Below are 23127 nucleotides of genomic sequence, written 5' to 3' on the forward strand. Positions count from 1 at the left end.
GGCAGTACCATATTGTCTTGATGACTGTAGAAGCTCAGTCTTAACCACTGAACCACCAGGCAAGTCCCTACAAGTGCTGTTTTATAACACCCTGTGTGAACTAGTTAGTCTTAACCTCTCCAACCTCATCACATTTTCTTTTTTACTGTTGCACAGATGTATCTTGTCTCAGGTCCTTCCTGTTTGAAGACCTATCTTTCCTAACAAAGAGAAAACAGATTTTCAGTCATTTAGCTCTTAGCTCATATCCTCTTTTTTTATGCTTATTTTTCCATTACAGTGATGACCAAATTTTTTTTTTCCTTTCCTTCACCCACAAATGAAAAGCTTGGAGAGCAGGAACCTTGTCTGTCTTGTTTATCATTATTGACTTACGTGCCCGGCACATAGTAGCTGTTAAATAAATAAATGTTTGGTAATAGACTGAAAGCTCTATGACCTAGATAAAATCAGTTTGTTGATGAATTTTCTGTCCATTAGCTAGCATTTCTATAGTGTTTAGGACAGCTGGATTAGAAGAGTGTCTTTGAATCCTGCCTTTTATCTATCTGCTCTATGACCTTGAGCAGGTTTACTTAGCCTTGTCCTTCTCTTCCCTGTAAAATGGGAACAATAAAATACTCTACCTTAGAATTCGAGGTGCAGATAAGATGCTACGTGCTTGGCATGTATTAAACACAAAATGTCAACTATTAGGAATTAAAAATAATGTTGCATATTATTTTTCCACAACTTGTAAGTATGCTTATTAGATTGTTTGCAGTGCAATTTGTTTTGCTGGCTAATTATCATTGTTAATTGAAGGAATACTCTCATCCAGGTCTACTTATTTCTCTAAAGTCTAGAAATTTTTAAATGAAGATAGTATTTTTGCTGCTTTATTTCTTTACTGCTCTTAATTCAAAGATGTTAGATGCTCAATTCTAGGAACTTTGAAACTATCCATCACAGGTTGTTTCAAAACCTGCCTAATACACAAGTTACTAGGAGTGAAGGTGAATGGGAAAGTTCTACTGGTCAGTTTTTTGTATCACCTATCCACAAGAAAGGAATGAGAAAATGAATCATAGGATAGGATTTTATTTTCTTCTATACTGAGTTCTATACAATTTCAGTACTATAGACGTAGTTGTATGTGTTGGTGTGGAGTTTGTATGATTTCTTATAGTGAGAGGAACTGTTTCTCCATCTCTGTATTGTCAGGTTCCTGGCACATAGTAGATGTATCAATTGTCTGTTGAGTCATTTTCTGTTATAAAGTAGTGTGTGTGCTGTTACAAAATGTAGTTTAAAACAGTATGTTTCATATTTTGTGATTTAATAATAATAGGGAAATGAAACATTAAGTTAGAGTCAGTGTTTTAAAAGGTATAAGTTTCTGTATTATATTATTATTTGACAACAGTTAAATGAGTTTTGAGCTTCAAGTCTTCAGCCGTGATAAACTTCCCTATCCCGTTTTTTTTATATGCAACTTCTGGTTTACTTTAAAGGACTATTTCAGGTGTGTGGTCATTGAGTGTTTGTGAGACATGTATGTGTGTGTTCTTGTAGGTGTATACATTGTTTCCAGAAAAGTGACTTTAGAGAGATGACAGCTTTTATGTGTACTTGGATTCTGAAAAATGCGGATACACAGGAACACACTTTAGGCATATGCTATGTAAGAAACACACCTGCAGGCTTTGGAATTATTTAAGTTGCTTCAGAATTATAAAATTAATACTGTAGTTAATGATTTGCTTTTTCTTAAGACATTTTCCATTAGCTTTAATCCTTGTGCTTTGACAATTGGTGTTTGAACTGAGTTCATATGTATAGGGATATGGCATCAATATTTTATTAATACATAAATCAGTGTTTCAGAGACTGGATTACAGTGGTTAAAGGGAATCTGTTTAAGGGAACATTGTACAGAGTGAAGGCTCTGCTATTTAATAGCTCAATAACCTTGCTTGCATCAGTAAATCTTTTTGGCTTTCAGTTTTCTAATCTTTAACAGGAAGATCTTGGTGATCCCTAAGTGCTCTGGAATTTAGTGGGTAATGTGCTTTCAATTAATGCATATCTTTTTATTAAAATTTTTTTTTAAACATTAAAAGGAAGCACATCATTTTTACTGTTTTTTAGGGGAAAAAACTCTAAACCTATTACTGTTTTTAGTGTATTTTCTTTGAGATTTATATGTCATTTAAAAATTGAAAGCTTTGAAGGATGAATCAAAGCTACAGCTACAGAAGGTTGTGCCCTTGGGGACTAGTGATGGCTGCTTAAAAATTAATCTGATCCCTGTTCACCGAGCCTATGGGATTGCATCCCTGGGGAGGATTCTTTGTGTGTGCGTGTGTTTTCTTCTTATTTTCTTAAACTGAAATGTAATTGATGCATACTGCACAAGTTTAAGGTCTGTTGATTTTGATACATTTATATATTGCAGTGTTATTACCACCATGATTTGATACATTTATATATTGCAATATGCTTACCTACCACCATAGTGATAGCTAACACCTCCAACCTCCATCAGGTCCTGTAATTAGTCATTTTCTTTTTTGTGGTGACAACATGGAAGGATTCTTTTTTCATCCACCATTATTGTTTGAATCTCATTAAGGAGCTCTGTAGTCTTGAACATAACCATTTGAGGCAGCAGTTCTACTTAGAATTTATTAGGAAAATATGTGAAAAGATGGAGCAATACATTATTTATTATAGTTACATTTTATAATAGAAAATTTGATACAGGAAATGGTCTGACAAATTAATTTTGGAAAAATTATTCAGTAATACAGTGTTTAGCTATTAAGTAACTGTTGATGTGAAAACATGTTCATTGTAATTTGAAAAAGTATTTATGGGTCAGTAGTATATACATGAAAATTACATGTTTATGTAAAAATATTTATTTATTTCTTTGACTGTGCTGGGTCTTAGTTGCAGCACTTGGGTTCTTTTCTTGCGGCATGCAAAGTCTTGGTTGCAGTATATGGGATGTAGTTCCCTGTAGAACCCCGGGCTCCCTGCTTTGAGACCATGGGGTCTTAACACTGGATCACCAGGGAAGTCCTGGGAATCAGTAATCATTTTGCCTATTCTGGGCATTTCATATAAATTGAACTGTACAATATGTGGTCTTTAATGACTTTTGCTACTGTGCTGCTATAAACACTTGTGTACAAGTTTTTGTGTAGATGTATCAGAAGAGGCAGGAGAGGTAAGAGACATGCGTTTAATCCCTGGGTTGGGAAGATCCCCTGGAGGAGGGCATGGCAACTCAATTTCCTTACACACACTATCAGTAATGGTGCATTTAATATTTTGACAACTTTCGAAGGTTATGGAATAATTGGAAGTTTTCCTATTTTTCGATAAGATTGCTTTACATGGTCATTTTTGTGGTCTCTGGTCATGCAAAATGGGGACTACCTGTTTTGGGAAAAGAAAAATAATACACATAAATTTAATTGAAACCTTTATACATATGCTAAATAATATCATAGTGGAATCACTTTTGATGAGAGCAGAAGGAGAAGAGGGTGTCAGAAGATGAGATGGCTGGATGGCATCACTGATGCAATGGACATGAACTTGGGCTAACTTGGGGAGACGGTGAGGGACAGGGAGGCAGGCCTGGTGTGCCGCAAGAGTCGGACATGATTGGACAACTAAACAACAAGAAAGAATCAGTTTTCTCTTTTGAATAGCGTTTTGGTTTAGAATACTTTAAAAATGCCCCGTGTTTGAGGTTTTAAGACATTTTTCTGTGATTTTATTAAACATTTAATAAAGGTACTTTCTACTTCTCAAAGTTCCTGGTGCCACCAGTTTTGAACCGTTTGGGGATTTCAAACTATAAATTAGTCTGATTTTCTACGTTGCTATTTAGTACCCAACTTTCTCAGTCTTTACAGCTTCCAAATCTGATAACATCTCTTAGCCTTATAGAAGTTGTGAGGTTTTTTAGAAGGGAGAATTACTTTGTTCTTACCAGAAGTATATATGGTATTTTTGATGGAGTTTTAATTCAAGTCATTTACTTGGAATTTGGAGATGATTATGCTGGAGGAATTGCTTTACTGTTAACTAAATATGTTAAATTTTCTAACAGATTGCTGGTAGGAGTGAATAATGCTTAGTAAAAATCTGAATTTCTAGATCACGTGAAATCATGATAATTTGCCTTAACTGATGTGCAGTTAAAATACACGGATACGTTCAGTATTTGTATACTGAACAATTTAAATAATAATTAAAGCTGACTCATGTAATTGATCATATTTAAGTAGAGCTGTCAATACTTTGGCCATCGCATGCGAAGAGTTGACTCATTGGAAAAGACTCTGATGCTGGGAGGGACTGGGGGCAGGAGGAGAAGGGGATGACAGAGGATGAGATGGCTGGATGCCATCATTGACTCAATGGACGTGAGTCTGAGTGAACTCCGGGAGTTGGTGATGGACAGGAAGGCCTGGCGTGCCGCGATTCATGGGATCACAAAGAGTCGGACACAACTGAGCGGCTGAACTGAACTGAACTTAGTCTCCTGTTGAAATTTTATTCTAAAGCCTTTTAAAATAGTCTAAACTAGAATGTTAACTGTAGTCATAGGTCCCTAATTCTTATAAAATTTCAGCAGATATGGAATTTGTGATACATAATTAGTAATTAATAACCTTAAATTGTAGCATATTTTAGAGGAAATGAGTGGTAATTTGATTTTCCTCTTGCTTTGGAGAATACATATATATCAACTATAATGGCAAAAACCTTACACATTCTCTGTATCTACCTTTATAGGATTGACAAACTTCTGCAGAACTGACTGGCCTAGGGAGATAAACAAGGGGTTTGTTCTGGGGATTATATCTAAAGACATATATATATATATATATATATATATATATATATATACACAAAAAAAAAATAGTTGATTGTCATCATTCACAGGTTCCATATTTATGAATTTGCCTGCTTACTGAAATTTACTTGTAATCCTAAGTCATTAACTGTGAAGTCTTCATGGTACTGTCTGTGTGCAGTGGAAAAAAATGGAGTAACTTGATGCACACATTCCTAGCTGAGGCTGAAGGAAGGCTGTGCTCTACTTTGTTTCAGCTGTCATACTGTAAACGAGTGTCCTTTTTGCAGTCTGCGTAGTGTCGTGGATTTTGCATTTTTGTGCCTTTTCCTTGGTCATTTTGTTGTTTGTCAGTCAGTTCAGTTCAGTCACTCAGTTGTGTCCGACTCTTTGCGACCCCATGGACTGCAGCACGCCGCGCCTCCCTGTCCATCTCCAAGTCCCGGAGTTTACTCAAACTCATGTCCATTGAGTGGGTGATGCCATCCAACCATCTCCTCCTCTGTCGTCCCCTTCTCCTGCCTTCAATCTTTCCCAGCATCAGGGTCCTTTCAAATGAGTCAGCTCTTCGCATCAGGTGGCGAAGAACCTGTTGTTGTTTATAGTAGCACCCTAAAGTGGTGCTGACGTGCTGGTCAGTGTTCCTCAGTGCAAGAAGACTGCTATGCCTTACAGAGAAAATGAGTGTTACGTAAGCTGTTGGCTATAAGTTCAGTGTTAATGAATTGCCAGTATATATTAAACAAGGTGTCTTCAAACAGAAAAATGCATAAAACAATGTCATATTTTGATTGGTTGACAAAAATATGACCAGAGGAACCTACCCTGTATTTCCCCTGCAGCAGTGGTGTAGTATTTCCTTAATTCAGTGTTCATGGTGATATTTTAGAATACAATTATCATGAATAAAAGAATTGACTAAAATATATATGTGTGTGCATGTGTATATATGTGTATACACACATAAATGAACTAGTGATAAGGTCTGATTCCCTCATTGAATACAATAACATTGAACATTTATTCCAAAAATCTACACACACAAATAAATATTAAAACATATATATACCTTATTGACAGTGTTTTGAGTTGTATAATATTCCAAATTACTTTGAAGTAAAACTATAGTTGGAATTCATTTAAATGTATTGATTAATGTAGTCTTGTCACATTTTTTCATTTTTATGCATATTTATAGCAAAATTTGTAAAATTACACAAAATTTACCATTTTTAATCATTTTCAAATGTACTGTTTAGTGGCATTCAGTACATTATTGTGCCGCTTGTGTGTTTTTTTAAATAGAATTATGGATCTAGGATTAAATTTCTGACTGAATTTAATAAACGTGTTTGGAATTAAACAGTTATTTGTGGCTACCCTTTAACTTATGTATGATGTTTAATGCATTTAGATTAAGAATTTTTGATAATTGTGTTCATAGGGTAGTGTTAATCACTTAAATTTGAGATTGCGTTACACTCATATTTCCCCCCCTCCTTTTTTAGTGCTTTTTTAGGCCCAAAGGACATATTTCCTTACTCAGAAAATAAGGAAAAGTACGGCAAACCAAATAAACGAAAAGGCTTTAATGAAGGTTTATGGGAGATAGATAACAATCCGAAAGTGAAATTTTCAAGTCAACAGGTGCGTCATATTACATAAAACTTAGTTTAGTATTACTTACTCAGTTTTGGTGAATAATCAATATTCTAGCTATAGGAAAATAATTGAAGAGCCTTGTAAATTTCAGATTAAGTTTTTGTGAGGTTGAACCTTGGACTTTTATATCTAGATAACTGAAAATACTGCCTTCGTGGTCAAACAGATCTCAGAAAGCTAGGAAATATTCAGTTATTTAAATCCTGATTGGAAGTTTATTTAATGTATTGAATTTAAAGCTATATGTACTGTTTCTTAAATTTAGGTTTAATAACAAAACAGGATGTGTTTTTTCTTATTTTAATTTCTAAATCTATAAAATTAGATATGAACTTTATGTGGGTTAAATTAAATATGTGACAAAAATACTTATAGCACTGCAAATTATATTTGCTTTTGGTTTCTATAAGAGCAACCTTTAAACTTTTTTATTTTGGGTTTGTGTGTGTGTGTGTATGTATGTATGTATTCAGACTTGAGTTTTTAAAAACTGGATGAGTGTGAGTAAACCTGAAGGAAATAGCAACACACTGAAAATTTTGCAAATTTGTATCTTTTAATCTATGTTTTTTAGTTCTTTGTCTGTGCCAGGCTTTTTTCTCTTGTTTGAAACCTTCAGACGCTGTTGTGTCTGAAATATTTAAATTTTTGATTTTACAGGGCTGCTTTAGATGATCCTAAGTGCCTTCATTAGCCACCCAAAAGTTATTTGTTGCAGTACTTATAATTGTTTCTGTACTAGCCTTAACTGCCACAGGCTTGTTCTGTAAACAGAGAAGTTGTATGTGTCCTGTGTGCCTGGCATTGTTACATATTTGTGGAGAGAATAGTTATCCACTAGATGTTTGTTGCACAGATGTGAGAACTGATGAATGATTTCCCATCCTTACTGCCTTGACTGTGTAATGGGAGTCTCAAAAAGACTGAGTTGATTATTTCCTGAAAATAACTTTAACTTGGATTATGCATCCTATGATTGTGCCTTCAAAGTCATTTTCATTCTCCAGATTGTTTTACATAGTCACTCTATTCTCTGTTCCCATCTACCTACTTAATCTGCAGGTAGTTTTCATTATACATGTTGATACTTGGGAGTTTTCTGTTTCACAGTGAAATATTTGGTTGGTTGTGTGCTTGAAATCCAACAATTTTCTGTTCTTAACATAAGTGTGAATGATGATGCTGGTGTGATGTACTCTGTGTTCCCAGCCCAGACATCCTCAATGGCACATTCCTGGGGTTTGGTTGCAAGCATTCAAGCCCAAACTTACATAAACACCATAAATTTGCCATCATTAATTAATAAATATCTCTACAGTGCTATAAGTAATTTTGGACACATTTGTACATTTTTTAAAATATACCTTTATAAAATTTGTGGATTATCAGCATTGCCTTTTTTACAAAAAAGGAAAAGGGTTAACGGTGTAGAAGACTAGCCAAAGGAAAAAGCTAGAAAGGTGCACAGTTTAGATTGCATTGCTATCATCTTGTAAATACGTGCTGTACCCTCACCTCTGGTTGTCATCATTTTGGTTGGTATTTTGAAACTCTAGGGACCCTAAGTCACCTGCTTACAAGTATTTTCTCATCTGGGGGTACTTTTAAACATTAATGATAATTGACTTCCATTCAGTGTCTGTTAAATCAGAATCACATAAGTTTGGGTTTCAGGAATCTGGATTTTAAATAAACTAAATTTGAAATATAGATCAGTCAAGGTCCTTAAATAAAGTTGTGATATATATATGTGTGTGTGTGTATATATATATATATATATACTTTTTTAGGTTAGATTCTTTATCTAGAATATTACAGTAGTTGAATAGAGTGTAGGTCTGTGCTGTTCTAAATCACCTTACATTGTACCTTGTTGGGTGTTGGTTAGAACATCAGGATGGTATTCTTTGTAATTGCACTTTTAATTTCTGCTTCATCATTTTATCTGCTGAGCTTGTATGCATCAATTGCAGGAATAATAGCATTTAAAACTGTTTATAAATTATGCATATTAGAAGTATCCTGTGCAACAGAAATAAGGGTACTTTTCTAGCTTTCTTACAGGCTTTGATTTTTTATGGGCACAAATTTTAAAGTTGGGATAAAATTATTTTGTGAAACTAATAGATTTGATTGTTCATAGGCATCAGCTAAACAGTCAAATGCGTCATCTGATGTTGAAGTTGAAGAAAAAGAAACAAGTGTTTCAAAGGAAGATACTGACCATGAAGAAAAAGCCAGCAATGAGGTGTGTTTAATTTCTCTTGTATTCTAAATCCATCTTGTTGCAAGGAAGAATTGTAAAATGAGTTGATTGTGGCAAAGTAGAAAGTAATCTTTAAAGTAGTCAAGTAATGAATGGGAAAATATTGAAGACTTATCTCCTTGTGTGAATATTAAATATAATATTATAAAATATTTTTTTCATCTTTATACTTTCTGGCTGCTCCAGGTCTTAGTTGCAGCCTGTGGAAAGGAATCTTTAGTTGCAGCACATGGAATCTAGTTTCCTGATTAGGTATCCATCCCAAGCCCCCTGTATTGGGAGTGCTGAGTCTTAGCTACTGGACTGCCAGGGAGGTCCCTGGATGTTGTTAAGTTATTTTGCCGTGCAAAATATGAGGTACAGCTAAAAGACTGGCTTACTGTTTGTTAGGAATATCTTTAAAGTGAGGTGTTGTAGATGGATGTATGGGAAAGGACATTGAACCAAATTTTTAGAAACCTATGTTTATTTCCAACTCTGTATTTATTATCTGAATGGAAATACTTATTTAGCCCTTCTAGGCTTCATAAAATTGTTATATGATCAAGTCCTGACCACCTCTTAACATTAACAGTCCTACAACTGAAGATTCTGCTGTAGAAAGGTTTGTGTTTTGTAAATTTAAATAGACAACCCCTCCAGTGTACTAGCAAGTGTAACTTTAATATTTGATCTGACAAATTTTTTTTGTTTTTTGGACAGAGATAGCAGTAATTCCTCTTATTTCATAATGATAATATTAAGACTTTCAAAATTTGTAATTTCAAACAAGTTCCCTAGTTCTTTCAGTGAAACATGTTTGTGATTTTTAATTTAAGAAACTTTCTTTCAGGTGTGGCATAATTTATCAGTTTCATCTTTTTTTTTTTGTATAGGATGTGACTAAAGCAATTGACATAACCACTCCAAAAGCTGCCAGAAGAGGGAGGAAGAGAAAGGTAATTCTACAGCTTAACCACAGAGATCTTAAAAGAATTTTTATTTTAGCTGGATTGAGGAAGTGTAGATAGTGAAAAAACTGTACTGTTTAAACTCAGCATTTCACTCTTAAGTCCTTATTGTAAAGGATAGGTTATGTTTACATATCAAAACTGTTGCTTTCTTAGTGATACAACATCCTTAAGTTGCTGCTGTTGCTAAGTAGCTTTAGTCATGTTCGACTATGTGCAACCTCATAGACAGCAGCCCACCAGGCTCCTCTGTCCCTGGGATTCTCCAGGCAAGAATACTAGAGTGGGTTGCCATTTCCTTCTCCCTCCTTAAGTTGAATGGTAAACAAAATGCACCAATTTTCATTCCTTTTTATGTTGCTGCCTTAAGTTTTCTCTATAAAATGGATAATATATAGTTATAAGGTTATTGAGAGGATTAAATCAGTTAAGACATATACAGTATTTATAATACATCCTTATACATGGTAAGTGCTTTATAAATGTCCATTGTTATGCTGTTGTTACTACTTTACAACATTGTTGCATGAAATGAGAGGATGTGACAGTTTGGGATGAAGTACATCTTAGGATTTTAATTAATGTTTTCTTCTTTCCTATGTGAAGTTTTGTTCATCACACCTTTTTCTGACCTAGTTACATATTATTATATGACAAAGCTACAAAGAAAACTTGAGTTCAGTTTGTTTTTTCTTTTAATGGCAAATTATGCTATTAGTTTATTGTTTTGGCCAAGCCACACAGCACATGGGATCCTAGTATGCAGCACGTGGGATTTTAGTTCCCTCACCTGGGATTGAACTCATGTCCCCTGCAGTGGAAGCACAGATTCTCACAATTCTAAACTGCTTCACCACCAGGGAACTCCAAGGGTTCAGTCTTTTAAAAAGGGTTGTTTTTTTTTTCTCTTGTAGTACTATAGTGTGGGTTCAGCGTCTTTAATTAAAGCCACTGTAATTATTTGTTTTCATATTTTACTTCCAGTGTCTTTTTATCCCCTGTGGGGGGTATTTGTGTGAAGGAGCTATGATAACTTGAACAAGATTTTAAAAGATAGGCAGAATTTTGACAGGCAGATGGAGGAATAGGGGAGGACAGAGGCATAAGAGAAAACTTTGCTTCAAGCATTTCTAGTGTTGCATTTCAGTATTATCAGAGCATAACATTTGAGGGAAACAAGTATGAAAACACCAGTGTGTTAATCCTGAAGAACTGGTGGATAGCCTTTGAATCATTTTAAATTTCAGATACTTCTTTTAAAGCAGTGTAAATGATGGGAATTGAATTGAAGCAGAGTGCGACTAGTTTCATGATAAATTGATTCAGAATTTTGGTACTCACTTCACTAGCCCAGGCAGAAAATCATCAGTGAATAAGGAAGATAATGTCTTTGTTCTCACTGAATGACATTTTTGTTGAGACAGATAGTAAATACATAAGACAATTAAACTGGAGAGTTAAGATTGTGACTTGGTAACTAAATTATAAAAACCTTTCTAAAGAGTAAACCTAACATTTTTAGTGGTGTAGGTAAAAGATGGGATGCTAAGAGCCCCTTAGGGGGTTAATAGTTGATTGAAAGTGGGTGTGAAGGGAGAAGGAGGAAGCTAGGATGACTTAAGGTGTTGGCTTGGATGACTGGATTATATACTGAGATGCAGATGTTTTGGGAGTAGAGGCTGAGGAGGATGTGAAACACCTTTGAGAATTAGACTGAAAATATATATTTCTCTGACACCAAAAGGGTTACAGGTAGAAGGTATAGATGTGGTCTCATAAATACAGGATATTAGATGGTTAGTGAAGGGGGAAAGTTTACCAAGAACCACACTTGGAAACCAGAATCCTGAGGTAATATAGTGGCCATGAAAGCTTGCCTTGTAAAATTGTGGTGGAGAATGAACTGTCAGGAGAAAATCTAAGAGAAGCTATCAAGATAAACAAGGAAGGAAAGAATTTTAAGAATGAGGGAGTGGTTAGTAGGGTCCTGATGCAGAGGGGGCCCAGTAAGGTTTGACAGTTAGGATCTGCCAGGATACTTTAAGGTCAAATGGTAAGAACAGGTGAAGTAGACTAAAGAATAAAATGTTTAATGTTAAAATTACACTGTGGTTTTGAAATCTTTGAACTGAGGAGAGAGAATGGCAAGGATTTGCCATGGTTAAGGGAGGGTGTTAAAGTAAAAAAAAATATAATAGAGGCTGTAACACCTTTTCTTTGTGAAACCAGGAAATAGCAAAGATACTGAGTTTAAATTATTGAAAGTTAAGAATAATGCTGAGTGAGAGAAAAGGGAGAGCACATTTAAAGAAACTGACTTAATGGAAAAGAGACATTTTTCATCTTTTATAACATTGAAGGGAATGGACTATTAAAAATTTCCAGGGAGACTTGGATATTAAGGGACTCCCTTCCTGCTGGCCTCAGTCTCTCCCTTCTCCCTCACTGAATTCAAAGCAAGACTGCATATATGGTATAAGGCAAGAAGAAAGGATTGAAAGTTTATGCTAGAGGGAGGAAAAGGAAAAGGAATGACAAAAGAGAGGGTAAAGGATTAATGGATAACTTTGACCACACATGAAGCTGCATAAAATGAATGCACGTTTGTAGATTTTTATTTTTCCAACAGGGCTCAGATCAGTAGCAAGTAATAAAGCAAGGAAAGTAGAGTTTTATGGTAATCCTCTGTTGGAGATTTGTGGGACAGGTGCAGCAAAACAAGATTGCAGATGAATGACAGTCCCATGAGGTTTTTGTAGGGTTGAGAGGCCTTTATTAAGTCATGAAGGGAGTAGAGCTAGTAAATGGGGTCATAAATGGGGAGAGAACTTGTCAAAGGATTCAGTTCAGTCACTCAGTCATGTCTGACTCTTTGCAACCCCATGAAATGCAGCATGCCAGCCCTCCCTATCTATCCCCAACTGCCGGAGTCTACCTAAACCCATTTCCATTGAGTCCGTGATGCCATCCAACCATCTCATCCACTGTCATCCCCTTCTCCTCCTGCCCTCAATCTTACCCAGCATCAGGGTCTTTTCCAATGAATCAGCTCTTCGCATCAGGTGGCCAAAGTATTGGAGTTTCAGCTTCAACATCAGTCCTTCCAATGAACACCCAGGACTGATTTCCTTTAGGATGGGCTGGTTGGATCTCTTTGCAGTCCAAGGGACTCAAGAGTCTTCTCCAACACCACAGTTCAGAAGCATCAATTCTTCAGTGCTCAGCTTTCTTTATAGTCCAACTCTCACATCCATACATGACCACTGGAAACAGACCTTTCTTGACAAAGTAATGTCTCTGCTTTTTAATATGCTGTCTAGGTTGGTCATAACTTTCTTTCCAAGGAGTAAGCGTCTTTTAATTTCATGAGATCTCACTAGAAAAAACCCGGATGATGGGAAAGATGGAAGACAGAAAGGAGAAGGGGGCGTCAGAGAATGGGATAGTTAGATAGCATCACCAACTCCATGGCCATGAATTTGAGTAAACTACAGAAGATAGTGGAGGACAGAGGAGCCTGGTGTGCTGCAGTCCATGGGGTCGCAAAGAGACTCCACTTAGCAACTGAACAGTAGAGGTCCCAGTGAGATAAAATGTGGAAAAAATTAATCTAGTTAGAATATTTGCATTTAAGATATTTAGATATATATTTGAAGTAAGTCATTTTTCTAGATAAAATATTTCTTAATATTTTCATGAGGAGTGGTTTTGACTTACATGATTTTGCTGTAATAGTCAAGAATATATGTCTGTGGAAGGGCTGTACTTTTGCTTATTAAAGTGTTTGTTTATGATATTAGTTATAGATGAACTTGCTATCTCTAATTGGTATCTCCTCAAAAAGATTCATACCTCTAATTCTTAATGCAGTGTCATGATTTATTTCCAAAAGTTGAAAGTGTAATTGAAGAGAGGTTTTTCTTTTGGCACTGAAAGAGCTTATCAGTTTGAACTGAATTTCAGAGAACTTTGGCCCTCCTAACTCCTTAATAGGAGCTTTCATACAGTCTTGGGTTCTCAACCTTTGTTATAAAAACAGATGCCCGGCTTCTTACTCCAGAGCTATCAAATTAGGAGTGGAGCAGGGATGGTCTGTAAGTTTTTAAACTTAAACTATTTATAATGAAAAACTGGATAAATTCTTCAGTGGGATTCCTGAGTCAGATTTGCATATTCTGTATTGTTGATATTCATAATGATCAGTAATGTTTTGCCAGATTATTGATTTGATCACTGTTAACATATGAATAATTCTCCATATCCTTACCAGTATTTGTCATTATCTCAAGTGTTTGCAAATCAGATTGTTGATTAAAAGATTAAGACTTTATCAGTAAGATTGGATCGTGCAAGTTTTTGTGAGATGCTTTATTGCCTTTATTTTGTTAGACAGTTCGGGCTGAATTCTAAGTAGTTGAGGGTGAGGAAGCAGCTCATAGTAATCCTCATTGCTCTTTTTGATCTCTTCACTATTTCTTTTCTCTCTTCCATGATGATGTTATGCTTGCATTTCCTTTCTAATTGGTGGTTATCAACCTTGGTTCTACTCTAATGCTTGATTAAATGGATTCTCATTTGAGGCTGTTGTCTCATTACCTTTAGGGCTTTATAGTTTGCAAAGGTTTGTTGGGATTTCTTTACAGTAAGTCCTTCTTTAGGGAAAATAAGAATAACTCCTAGGGAAGAACAGCAGATCTGTCTCATTTCAAAAATAAAATGTGTATATTAACAAAGGATGGAGATATCAGCAACTTAGTTTATTGCCTTTTCTAACATTAATTTAGGTTGTATATCATAAGTACACTGTAAAGTGTTAGCATTTTGAGATACTTAAAGTACATTTATAAGCAATATGTGGGCTATTCAGTGTAATTCTACTTTATTCAACACTTTGCATCAAGAATATTCCATTTATTTTTACAAATGACCCCTTTTAGGTTGAGAAGATCTAAAAAGTGAAGTTTTATAGTTTGTTTCCTAGAATTATAAGCTAAGTTTGAGGATATCACTGAGTCAGCTGTTGAAAAGTGAAAATCATAACAAAAGTAATGCTTAGTGGTGGTCCAGTGGCTTAAGACTGTGCTACAGTGCAGGGGGCCCAGGTTCAACCCCTGGCCAGGCGACTAGATTCCACATGCCAAAACTAAGAGCTAGCACAGCCAGATAAATGAATGTGTATATTTTTAAAGTTATGCTTATATTTGAACTTACCTTACATTGGCATGTTTTTGCCATTAAACTAATAAACTTGGAATGCCTACCATGCTAAATAATTTAAATCTTTGTTATTCAGGCAGAAAAACAAGTAGAAACTGAGGAGGCTGGAGTAGTGACTACAGCAACAGCATCTGCTAATCTAAAAGTGAGTCCTAAAAGAGGACGACCTGCAGGTAGGATTGTTAATGTTTAAGTATCTGGCTTGTGATCAGTATTCTAATCCATTTAAGTGCTGTACCTCAGCTGCTTTGGAATAGGTGAATAGACACTTGGTTATGTGTAACATACACATTTTAAAGAAGATAAACATTAAGGTTTCTGCTCTCTGATAAGGTATTTAAATTTGAAATAATTGTTTGAGACTTTTTCATTTTCTGTTTATCCCCATTACATTTTCTGTTAATAGCAGCTAATGAGGCTGTGGTGAGATAAAATTCCATCACTAATGGGTTTACTTTACCTCTTAACTTTAGAAAACTTAAGCTTTCCAAATGGAATCGTAATGAAAGCAAGAGAACACAACATTTGAGTTATCAAAGTTATTAATTTTTAAATTTTTGTATTCTTTATTAGGACCTATACAATATGTAGATGTCTTCAGCCTATTTAAAATATTTTCCTAATTTGGCAAATAGGAAATAATTTGGAAGGCTCTATCTCTAATATAAAGTAAAACAAAGTTAGCCAGGATAGAGACAATTTTTTTTCCCTACTTCATAATATAGGATTCTTAATGCAACAGATTTAAACTGAGTAATACCTCCGCCTCAAATTTGTTTACCTTTTTCTTTGGATTTTAATATTGTAATGGATCAAATTAATGGTACTGTTAGAAAATTTAGTGAATTCTGATAAAGAATTTTCAAAGTCGTGAACATAGATTTACAAATGATACTGTAGTATGTATATGAATGTTGAGTATAAGGGCTATTATCTACTATAAAGTTGAATTTTGTGACATTCCTGTTAAAACAACAGTGAAGGATGTTCTTTTAAGTCCTCAGCCATACTAAAGGTAAATTGAAAATAACCTTGATTTACTTCTCTAAATCGTTACTCATGTGAACGAGGATATGATTTTTAAAACCTAAAGTAAAAAAAAAAAACTAAAGTAATTATATCTGTAATAACTACTAATTAATAGTATGTATATTTTTAACTTTTATATATGATGTCTACATCTTGGTGGGAAAACTGGTAATTACAAAAATTTTTTTCCTGTGAATGTTAGCCACAGAGGTCAAGATTCCAAAACCAAGAGGCAGACCCAAAATGGTAAAACAACCTTGTCCTTCAGAGAGTGACATGTGAGTATTATAATTAGTTATGCAATAAATGAGACATTTCACTTCAAATATGTATAAACTTGAGTTTCTACAAGTTTTTATTTACAGATGATTATTATTGCTATTTTGTATTTCTTAGAATTATGAGAGAAATTCTTTAAAACATAGTTTTATTATATAAAAAAGTTAAAGATGATAGGGAATCAAGAAAAATCTGATACGATTTCATTAATCTAAGACATTTTCTTATATATCAGGATATAAGATACTCAGATAATGCAGGGTAAAATTTATAATCTCTTTGTTTAAAGAAATTTTTAGACAGTGTTTTACCCCATCCCCAGACAAAGTATTTTTGAAGCAATTTCCACAAATCTTGCTCTTCCAGAATAGCCTTTATTTCAAAATAACACTTAAAATTATTTTTGTAAGTGATATAAAGTCTTTTGGAATGATGACTGCTTTTAGTTAGCAACAAAACAATCAGTATTTCTGGTTTTCTTCCTTGCCACCTTTCTTTCCTTTGTGGATCTTGTTTGTGTCAGCTTTCTGGGTAGAAACTTCACCAATAGGAATGTATGTCTAGACAAGGCAAAAAATTTGTAGCTATTGTGTTCGAGGATTTTATAGGAAAAGGCTCAAGTACGTCATTTAAGAATGGATTTACAATGTTTTGAATGAAAACAGTTTATTGGAAATTTCAGTTATAGAACAACTTAAAAGAGTGTTGGTACTTTTTAACCAATGTATGTTGAAAGAGTTTTTATTTTATTGCCAAGCCAGCTGTTTAAATATTCTCAAAAATAGTGGCACAAAACTACAACATGGTTTTAATTACTATAGTGAAATTAAAATATTAAGTACATGCAGGTGAGTTTGTTGTTAAACATTTCAAATGAATCTCATCCCCTCTGTAAGATGTCTTCTCTAATCAAGGCATCGAGTCTAGGATTTCATGATCAACTTAAGGCCTTGCTGTAGAGACGAAGGAACTAAAACGCAGGTCATCTGCTCCCCTCTCCCCTTCATATATGCACATTGATCTGGGATAGGGCACCCTAAATACTCGCAAGGACAAGATTATGAGACATACAGCAGTCATTGCTCCCTAGGAAATAAGAAATTCTGTTGGGAGAATATTGTGAGATCCCCATTTTATATAAAGGTATTTCCTTGATTAGGTTTCTTCCTAGTCCATTTCTCTCCTTGACCTTTGGCCCATTCTTTGGAGAGTTCTCTACTTTTTTAGTATCATCTTTAGTTGATCTTTTTCAGTATCAATAGTTGCACTGGAAAATACTACCCTCCTTACTAGCTGAGCAGCTTTCTTAGTTTCCTTTCATACTTTAGGGAGTTTGACCCAAGATTCCTTTTTAAATCCCCATTACTTCCCCTTCGTGCAGATTGTCATCACTTTTGGTAGTGTAACAATACTTCATTGTTAGTGTGTGTGTCCACTTCATTCTAGTTAGCTTCACGGGCAGTGGTGTGACTTATAAGACTTCCCCAGACATACTTATCTATTTACACTTAAGTAAAAGTACTTTGAGTTTATATGTTTTCTTGAAAACCCAATTCTGGTTTCTTTTTCCTACAATCATTTGCTTATCAGAAGGATCAAGGTATCTCAGTTTGAATTCTTAAGGAAAGGCTGGCAACTTAATACATTACCTTGACTGGATCTTTGACTCCTGTCTTTGTCTGAATTTAAAAATCTTTTATAGGCTGGAAACAACTTTCACCACTGAGATGCATGGAATTTTTTTCTCCTTCCTTTGCTGTCCTATTATTTTTTGAACTTCCTTTTTTTTGAAGTACCCGATCAAATTTATGTTGATAACAATCAACTGGAAGATGCCAGTATTTTGTCTTGAAACCTCTTCACCTAAAGCCACAAATTCACTGAATAAAGTTTCTTTCCAGTTATCATAGATGATAGTTTCGTGTGTTGTATAGTAGGGTTTCAAATGCAAAGCAAGTGTCACACGTTCTAGGTTTCCATGATAGACAACTCCAGTAGCTTACAATGTTTATTTCTCATTTGTGCTGTATGTAGGCTAGGCATTGGCTGTTACAGCTACTCTTAGCTCTGTATCTGGACAAAAACTTAGTGGAGTGCACAGCAAAACTATATAAACCCTTTTAAAATGGAAGCTGTCCACCATAAGAACAGTGGGTGTCTCTGGTAGTGACAGCTTCTTTGCAGTGGGTCCTGAAATGATAAGACAGTGGAATGGAGTCCAGAAAAGCTGAAACCATCTCCTAATCCTCATGTAAAGATCTGTTACAAGTCATGGAGCTATTTGGGGCTTTTTTTTTTTTAATTAAACTGTATTTATAATTTCCTTTAGTATAATTTTCCTACCATACCATGACCTGTTAATAGAGAACTTATCTCCAAGAGGTCTATTTTTCACGGAAGATGGTAAGGAGGGAATTAACTAAAGACTTAATTGTAGTTATGTTTATGGGAATTCTCTGCTTTGATACTGTTTTTAAAACTTAGAAATAATCCATTTCTTAAGAGCATATGATACACATTTTAAGTCTATCTTTAAGAGAGAAAAGTAGTCATGTTTCTCCAGTATGTGAGTCATAATTCTTAAAATGTTTATTCCTTATATGTATACATTTTTCTTGTTTAGAATACATTGCTAGAAGCAGACGTGTGGGGTTAAAAGGATATTTTTATTTTTAATACCTGCCTCTTTGCACAGGGGGTAACATTTTGGGGGAGGCAGTTGGTCAGTAACTTTTAAGAGCCATGGAAATGCCTTTTATATTTGATCCTCTCTTCTGCATCTCCACAAAATGATCATTGTCAAAATATTTAATTTGTGGAAATACTAAAGTGATTTTACTTGCCTGCTTTATCTTCCATTGATTAAAAGTAAAGGGTGAAACCCATATAACATTTGAAGATAAACATAGCCAATGACAGTTATGTGGCAAAAAATGTCTAAAGAAATAAAATGTGGGTTTTTTTTTCTTTTGCAAGTTAATAATCTCTTAAGGAAGCAGCTGTCTGGAAAGTCAGTTGATTTGGAATTGAGATATTGGGCTAACTGACCTTTCTGCACCATCATTTTCTCACCTGTTAAATGGAATGGGTTGGACTGAATGATCTGGGGTTCCTTGCAGCTTTTAAGTAACATGTGAAATTCTCAATAAAATTCCTCGAACACTGCATAATATTAATTGGCCATATATATAACCATTATATGCATGAATTGAGCCTTTTAAATTGCAGGGAATATTTCTTCAAATTTTAAAATGACTGTATTTCACCATACTAGTTTGATTCTGCAATTGTATTTTTGCCTATGTGGCTAAAATCTAGGGATCTCACACACCTTATACACTGCTGTTCCCCAGAGTCAAGAATAGTACCATGGCATCTGAGATGGTACCCAGTATTATTTTTAAGCGAATGAGCTACAAAGAACTTAGAAAATGGGGGTGGGGTGGGGTGGGGAAATCACTCTTCTAGTGCCACTGTAATTTTTCTATCTTCCAACTTTTATTAAAAGGATGTTCTTTTTTGTGTGTGATAGGCTGATAGTGACCCTTCCTTACATTTTACTTTATGATATTTAAAACTTGTTTTTAAATAAAAAACTATGTATAGCTTATTGTTACCCAAAATAGTTATATTAACTCAGAGATTGTGGTTGAATGACAAGATATATAAAAGTTTATTTTTCATTGTTTTACCTGTGAAATAGGATAACTGAAGAAGACAAAACCAAGAAAAAGGGGCAAGAGGAAAAACAACCTAAAAAACAGCTTAAAAAGGATGAAGAGGGCCAGAAGGAAGAAGAAAAGCCAAGAAAAGAGCCAGATAAAAAAGAGGGGAAAAAGGAAGTTGAATCAAAAAGGAAAAATTTAGCCAAAACAGGGGTTACATCAACCTCTGATTCTGAAGAAGAAGGAGATGATCAAGAAGGTGAAAAGGTAGAATGTTTGTATATCAAATAAAACCTTTGTTTTATTTTTAGTTTCTTGTGTAGTTCTTAATCTTTAGATCAAGATTTCAGTATCTTTAAGAAAGTCTATAAATAAGATTAAAAGTTAAAATGAATTTCTTTACCTTTCTGAATAAACTTCAGTTAGCAGTGTTAAAAAGCAAATTTGAAGCTTTATTGTACATCATAAGTTTACCTTACCTTTTCACAATTAAATGGGAGTTAAATGTTGTATGATAAACTTCCAATAACTCCATCTACCTAGAAAAGGTAGGAAAGTAAAGAATTAAGCCAAGTAAGTTGTGACCAGTGACAACAGATGTAAAAAGGTAAATTTATACATAGATTTATATTATTGACCTCAACGAGCCTTTCAGACCTATTGAGTGTACAGTTTATTAGTGGTACTTCATTTGGATGCAACAAATTAGGAGTTTCATTAAAGTTATGCATTCTCCTCTGTATAAAAACAAAAGTTTTGTGTACAGCCTTGGAAATCTACTGACCCAGGTTGTGTAGGTCTTTCATTTATGTTTATCTAACTTATTAAAACCCTGAGAAGCCCCGGACCTAAAATTCCATAGGTTGAGCAGGCACTTGTCAGTAAACAGGTGTTGAAGTCACAGTGTAGAGGAAAACAGCCTAATGTACTTCATTTTACTCCATATTAACCAAAGCATGTCATTCCTATAGCAATGCAGTAAATTATGAATCCCAAATTCATCAAGGCGTAAGTTAAATTTAGATAGCAACAACATGTGTAATTCTAAGATTTTTTAAAATTAGTAATTTAAGTATTTGTCCCTTAAGAAAACTAGTTGCTGCTTTTCTCCCACAACTGTAATCATAGAAGCATTAGTCACTGACTTGATAGTTAACTAAAACCATCCTAATTCTCAAATAAAACAGAAGAGAAAAGGTGGAAGAAACTTTCAAACTGCTCATAGAAGGAATATGCTCAAAGGACAACATGAGAAAGAGGCTGCAGATAGAAAACGCAAGCAAGAAGAACAAATGGAAACTGAGCAGTAAGTATTTTCTTATTATAAATTTCAATTTCTTTAAGCCAGCATGAAAATTTTAAACAATAGAATCTCATTTTCCAGACTTTCTGAAGCCTTCTAAAGAAGTGACTTTGCCCATGTGTTAGAAAAATGTCTGCAGTATATGATAATCATATTTCAGGCTTCATTCTTTTCTGAGTAAAGAGGATGAAATTCACTGAGATAATCACCCTATGAATTATTTTTAATTTAAACGGAAAGTGCAGATAGGGCTTAACTGCTTCAAGGCTTTGTAGAAAATGTCCTCATCCTCTACTGTTTTCTCATATAATATTAAATACAGAAAGATGATAAATTAGTGGACAAAGAATGAAAGAAATATTTATCTTTGTCATACCACCAGCAGGCCTCCCCCAGAAGACCAGCAAAAATAACAAAAGCACAGTTGGAAACCCATGAAGCCAGTACAAGTAAATCTAAAAGGCTGACAGGGTTTGCATTAGATATGTGCAATATAAATCAAGATAAGTTTTGATACTTGGAGATAATATATACTTACCATGGGGAATTTCTTCCCCCTTTAAGTTTATTCTATAAAATAATTTTATAAGGAAAATAGCAATGACGATGATTAGGCTTCATGTGTTATTACATTTGTTTTCTTAGTTATCTTTAGACTGTCTCTTCTGAGGTCTTTCTCTGAAAAACGTTTCTTTCTTTGTGAAACGTCTTGCATTATTCTGACTAAACTGTTTTTTTGTTGTTTTAGTGAGGAGGTGATTTTAAAAACATGCTGTAGGTCACTAAGACAAACTTAAGCAGTGAAATTCTTAAAAAAACTATTCTTAAATAATTTTGTACCTTTTCTTTATATAATAAATCTGTAAGCTGAAAGTCTTGTTAAGTATAGCATTTGACCATCTCCTTTCTTAGTTTTTTGGAGGATATATAAGCAGTTTTAGCTATAAGAGGGAGTAATTTAAAAATTGATTTAAAGCTCAGAAATGTTACTCCCTTTAATCTGTTAGACTTGGACCATTTATGTAAATATTATTTTTTTGTTACCTATCCTTTCCTGTCCTTTCACTGAAAAGTTGTTGGACTGTTTGTTGCTTTTAACTTTATTGTGCTCCCCAATTTAAGATAAAAAATTAGTTGTTGCTTAGTAAATCTAGCCCAATCCTTTAGTATTTCAAAGTTAATCTTTATGTGTTTCAATTTCTTTTTGAATGTCCTCCGAATGTAACTTTCTCAAATTCTAATATTTGTGTTTTCTTTCCTTCTTCTGTTATTACAAAACTTTGTACTTGGACAGTTTTGCTCTGTAAAGCATTTCAGATGCAGCTTGTATGAAATGCATTATGCAAAAATAAAGTTTATTGTATTGTATTCCCAGCCAAACAACATGTAATCTACAGTAATAAAAAATATATCTCATTTTGGGCTCAAAGCATTAATCCAGTTACTGAAAAGAGAATACAAGTGGAGCAAACAAGAGATGAAGATCTTGAGACAGACTCATTGGACTGAATTTCCCCCTCCCCCCTTTTGATGGAAGAATGTTCCAGATTCTAAATTGAGGACTTCATTAATGGCATTATTACTGTGTTATGATTGTTAAAAAACATTTCCTGTAAGGTACACACTACATACTAAGGTCGGCCATCATTCCTGTTAAGTTTTTTACCAAGCTTAAAATGAAGCTTTGTGTTTGAAAGTTACAAGCTCAGATGAAGATGGTGGTTGTACATTATTTCATTTAGAAAATATAAAAATTCATTTTGTTTTGAAGCTAGGTGTTAAACTGGAGTAGCTATATTATACCCCTAGAGAATGGGGCAGTTGTGCCCTTCCCTTGACATTCCTTTGTTGTTTAATTCTTTAGAATATTAATAATTGTTTTTTTAATCCTGAGAGAT

General features: G+C 34.4%; 1 protein-coding gene across 5 annotated transcripts in view; it reads left to right on the forward strand.

The window, feature by feature from the left end:
* PSIP1 (PC4 and SFRS1 interacting protein 1) overlaps nt 1-23127 on the forward strand; it is a 39139-nt gene that overhangs the window by 9966 nt on the left and 6046 nt on the right. Inside the window, exons 4-11 of one of the 5 annotated variants that reach the window (XM_040240066.1) lie at nt 6367-6505; nt 8664-8768; nt 9662-9724; nt 15030-15126; nt 16185-16260; nt 19965-20193; nt 21114-21232; nt 22605-22849. In XM_040240066.1, the coding sequence (XP_040096000.1) occupies nt 6367-6505; nt 8664-8768; nt 9662-9724; nt 15030-15126; nt 16185-16260; nt 19965-20193; nt 21114-21232; nt 22605-22629 (853 nt within the window). In that variant the 3' untranslated portion in view covers nt 22630-22849. Of the gene's footprint in view, nt 1-6366; nt 6506-8663; nt 8769-9661; nt 9725-15029; nt 15127-16184; nt 16261-19964; nt 20194-21113; nt 21233-21611; nt 22850-23127 lie in introns of those variants that run through there. The other 4 variants (XM_040240059.1, XM_040240075.1, XM_040240052.1 and 1 more) reach the window with 4 other exon arrangements.

Source organism: Oryx dammah, unplaced genomic scaffold (assembly GCF_014754425.2).
Source record: "Oryx dammah isolate SB20612 unplaced genomic scaffold, SCBI_Odam_1.1 HiC_scaffold_1, whole genome shotgun sequence".
Taxonomy (NCBI): domain Eukaryota; kingdom Metazoa; phylum Chordata; class Mammalia; order Artiodactyla; family Bovidae; genus Oryx; species Oryx dammah.